Genomic DNA, 5000 nt, shown 5'->3' on the forward strand with positions numbered 1-5000 from the left:
TTTCGACATAATAACGTTTTGAGACAATAGGTCACATATACCATTGAAAGAAAAATAAATAAAGCTAAAGGCTTAACCCTTTTCAACGCAAAATCTGATCTTATACGACGGCATAACATTTAAAATCTATTCTATCTATCGATCTCTCTATTGTGGTTAATGGAGAAAAACTGGAGAATGTCAACAATTTTGTATATTTTGGGGGCAAGAATAGAGGCAAATAGAAAATGGACCCCTGATATCCAGAGGAGTTAGCACTTGCCCACATTTGACAAATATGATGACATTATGGAAGAGTGAAAGATTCCAACTGAAAATGAAAATAGAAAATGCATATTTCTAACAGCATTATATTTATGGATGTGAATCGTGGAAAATCACAAAGAACGATGAGAACAAAATTATTGCATTTGAAATGAAATGCTACAGGTAAATTCTCCGTAGTCCCTGGATATCAAAGGAAACTAACTAAATGTGAAAGACTCCCTGGGCAATAGGGAGCCATATCGTATCAAATGATACAGGAACTAAAACTTGTCTTTTTTGGACATATCAAGAGACACCCTTGAAAAATTATTTTCTGGGTATTGTGGTGGTTGTGTGGTGGTGGTCTGGGGGTGGGGGGTGGGTAAAAGAGCGAGAGGAGACCGAGAAGAATGTGGTCACAAGACATCAGCGAATGGATGAACAAGCCAGTGACTGAATGTAGAAGGCACAGGACAGAGGCTTGTTTCGGTTGGCATTTGCGGAGGCCACGTGCAGGAGGGATAAGCCATGATAATGAAGATCTATCTATCTATCTATCTATCTATCTATCTATCTATCTATCTATCTATCTATCTATCTATCTATCTATCTATCTATCTATCTATCTATCTATCTATCTATCTATCTATCTATCTATCCATTCATCTATCTATCTAGTCATTTTACTTTTAGTGACCCATTGCCTCAAAACGGATTTATGTGGGGATGATTTAGATGTTAAAAGTTTAATTTCATATCCAAAATATGAAACGACCAAAAAATTAGAAAATGATAAAATTTCTATTTCCCCATTTCAAAAACTTTACATTCACTTTTTGACGTACGGTTCATTCCGACACGACACCATATTGGAGCGAAGGGCCACACGTTTCTACTTATAAAGTCCTTCAGAGCCGTTAGTAGGCCAATGGAGTCGGAGTTTATCCCGGTTTCTATTGCTTGAAAGAGACAATAGCAATTGTTCCATGCCCTTTGGATATTGAAAAGTACTTTCCGCCATGTCTAACAGAACCAGCGACCCAATCACTGTTAGTTCGACAGGGGGCGGGGGTAGAAAAAATCTCAACTTCATCCGAGATCGATCTCGGTCCCTTTGCGTGTGAAGAGAGTGCTCTACCAATTGAGCTATCAGGACTTATGCCTTTGCGATAAATGACAATTTGGATTGAAGAAGTAACATGGACTGACCAATAGTTCATTAAAATATCTGGTCGAAGCAACTGTGGAGATGATGACGTCAGCAACAGGGACTAGATCGCCAAAAACTTGGATGCGTACAATGTACTTCATGGTGAGCATCGTGTCCACGTCAAACATATCCCTTTTGATACGATCCGAGATGTCCCATCCGAGTGGATGCTCGCAGTTGAAAGGATGGCAGATGTTGGCTTTTTGGATGGGGAAGGGGATAAGGATGTTTAGGGAGTAGTGGGGGGGGGGGGGGGGGGGGGGGGGAGAAGGAGTTGGAATAGAAATAATTATGATAATCAGGTAACTATGCTGCTGCGACTGCCTCTGCTGCTGCGATGATGATGATTGATGAAGATGACGACGAAGATCACGACGACGAAGACAATGATGATGATGATGATGATGATGATGATGATGATGATGATGATGATGATGATGGTCATGATGACGATGATGATGATGATGATGATGATGATGATGATGATGGTGCTATGTAATAAGGAAGAATACTACTGAATGCCGAAATCGACCGTAATATTATATGGAAATCTGTGAAAAGTAATTCCTAGACTACCTGAGATGGGCACCAATGGGGAACGAGCCCAGGACTGTTTGTTGGATGGCCAAGATTACAAGAATTAGACATAATGTTCCAGGTTAACTCACTAGTGTCCGGTCCAGATAGTCTCGGGTTCACTCTCCGCTGGATGTCTTTCGTATCCCTGGGTTAAGGCCCTAGTAGTGTCCACATCTCAAAGTCCCAGGTTTGTTCCCCACTTCTGTCCACCTCCTTTGGTACAGGGTTCACTCCCCACTGGAGTTCACCTTTCATAGCCCCGGATTTAATCACTTTTCACTGGTATCCACCTCTCTGAGTCTCGGGTTCGCTCCCCACTGGCCTGCATCTTCCATAGTCCAAGGTTTCATCATCATATTGACTTTTTCACCCTTGGTCAGGGTATAGGCCACAGACAAACAGTTTCCATCCCTCCTTGTCTTGAGCTAATTTTGATTTTATCTCGTTCCATGTCTTATCACTTCTCTGTACATCAGCTTCTTTAATTCCTCTCTTGGCGAAGCGTATTTTACTTTTAGCCTTGTCTGTTGTCCTTCATAAATTCTGTCATTGTAAAAATCTTCGGTCGCCCGAGCTAAAAAAAGGATTTGATTTGTCCGTCTGTGTTACTGTAACAATTTCATTTTTACAGGGATGTTAACCCTTCGACAACCCCCAGCCTAGAGGACCAGGTGACTAAAATGGAGAGTCAAACACCATAAGTCGCCTTTTACGAGACGCTGGCTTGGCATTGGGCTATTCTTGCATCCTCTCTGTCGAGGGACCCCAGACGCCACACGGGGGAGTCCAAGGTTTACTCCCCACTTATGTCCACCTCCTCTAGTTCCGGATTCAATTCCCACTAGTCTCCACCTCCCACAGTCCCAAGTTCACTCCCATTTGTGAGCAACACTTTAGATTTAGGTTACTCTCCACTGGCTGTCTTCTTGGGTTCACTCCTTAGTAGTATCCACATCTCACAGTCCCACGCCACATGTACCTCATCCTATAATCCTTTGATCATTTCCTATCGGTGCACACCCCCATTGTTCCGGGTTTACTCCCCACTGGTTTCCCCACCTCACACAGTTTTGGTGCCTACCTCCCATAGCCCGGGGTTCACTCAATATTCAACTGTACCCATATCTCTGAGTCATGGGTTCTTTCCTCACTAGTGTCCATCTTCCACTATTCGATCCAGGTTTCCTCTACAAGTGTGTCCACCTCCCCTCGTCCTAGGTTCAGTCACCTCGAGTGTCGACCTCCCACAGTCCCAGGTTGAATCCCCACTTTTGTCCACCCGAGTTATTACGGGGTAACTCTCCACTGGGTGTCTTCTTTCTCTGCCTGGATTCACTCCCCAGTATTGTCCATATCTCACAGTCCCTGTTTCACTCACCACTTGTATCTCATCTATAGTCTTGTGTCCATTCCAGATAGGTGTCCACCTCCCATAGTCCCAGATACATTATCCACTCATTGTATCCACATCTCGGTGTCCTGGGTTCGTTCCGTACTGGTGTCCACTTCCAATAGTCTTAGGTTCACTCCCTACTGGTGTCAACCTCAGATAGCCCCATTTTCACTCCCGACTGGGTGGTTTCTTCCTTAACCTTGGGTTCACTCTCTATTGGTGTCCACCTTCCAAAGTCCCGAGTTCACCTTCGCCCCCCACTCCCAATTGTGTCTCTCACAGCCCCTGGTTCATTCCCCACTGACATCAACCTCCCATTGGCTCTGGTTCACTCCCCAATTGTGGAACGCAGAAGATAAAGAACAGAAAATTTTGGACCAACAAGTGGTGCTGACTTTATGCAGATTCCACTGCAGTTCACTCATGGTCCCAAAGTATTTTCATGCTTCTAGTCTGTGACTGTCACAACTCAGATGACAGCAAGATTATGATAGGACAAAGATTATCTATGCCATAATATGTGAAAATTCATGAGATTAGGACATGATGCAACATGAAAAAGAGAAATCAATGATATGGAAAAAGGGAAAGTCAGCAAAAGTAGACTCACGGAGAACCCAAAGTTTGGGAAGCAAATGTTCCCTGCTCTGAGCTATCTACATCCAACACAGATTACTAACCTAACTGTTAAGAATAAGGCATGGATTATGACAAAAGTATAAAAAACAGTTTTAAAAAATACAACAAAACATTGGAATTGTTCAATTGACTTCAGTACATCTGGTCACGATTGGATTCAATAGTCTGATGTCACGTCGCCCAGCAACGGCGGCCATCATGGTTCTTAACACAGAAAATCAATACTTTTTATTCTTCATGCTGGCTAGAACTTTTCATATGTCTTGTGATCAGAATGTGTATATGTCAAAACATGATCAGATTTATAATGTTTTTTTCCCCTCTGGATACGCTTTTAAGCTCGTCGGAGAAAGATTTCATAAGGACGTCCGCCATTGATCAGATAGTTTAGAGCCAGTTACTAAGTTACCATGCGTCATTGCGAGGGAAGTGATGTTACGACTGTTGAAGGGTATTGTGAAAATGAAATCAAGAGATAGATAATAAAAAAGCCGGTGTCATCTATCTGGCAGTATTCTGACATAGGTACAAGCAACCTCTTGTATTGTTCATCTGTACATATGGATAACCCCTTCGTAATCAAAACTATTTCCTAAAATGCTTTAAAACTGATTCTTAGTACACTAAGAGAGAACACGAAAAAGACGAATTGATTAATTTCGCTTAGGCTCTTCATCAAAATCGCAGTTTTCAGAGCCAAATGGAAAACGAAAATGTCAAGTGAATTAGGCAATGCACTAAAATCTAGAGAATTTGAGCTCTTTCTCGTCAAACAACCGTTTTTATAGTGACTTATTCATTCTCTTGATGCTTCAGCATAAGAAACTGCAGCCATGACTGAATTTCACCACTAGGTGGTATCAGAGTGATAATATATTATTATGTTAACCCAACAATAATCATTGAGAAATATATCACAAATATATTGCTATC

At 42.0% G+C, this 5000-nt stretch overlaps 1 protein-coding gene across 2 annotated transcripts in view; it reads right to left on the bottom strand.

Annotated features, from left to right (window-relative positions):
• LOC144967283 (uncharacterized) overlaps positions 1-5000 on the bottom strand; it is a 44933-nt gene that overhangs the window by 12592 nt on the left and 27341 nt on the right. For both annotated transcript variants that reach the window (XM_078904334.1, XM_078904333.1), the window contains exon 5: positions 1456-1655. In XM_078904334.1, coding sequence (XP_078760460.1) covers positions 1456-1655 — 200 coding nt within the window. The remainder of the gene's footprint in view (positions 1-1455; positions 1656-5000) is intronic.

This window comes from Berghia stephanieae, chromosome 3 (genome assembly GCF_034508935.2).
Source record: "Berghia stephanieae isolate SIO BIC M18660-M18661 chromosome 3, UCSD_Bste_1.3, whole genome shotgun sequence".
In the NCBI taxonomy this organism is placed as follows: Eukaryota; Metazoa; Mollusca; class Gastropoda; order Nudibranchia; family Aeolidiidae; genus Berghia; species Berghia stephanieae.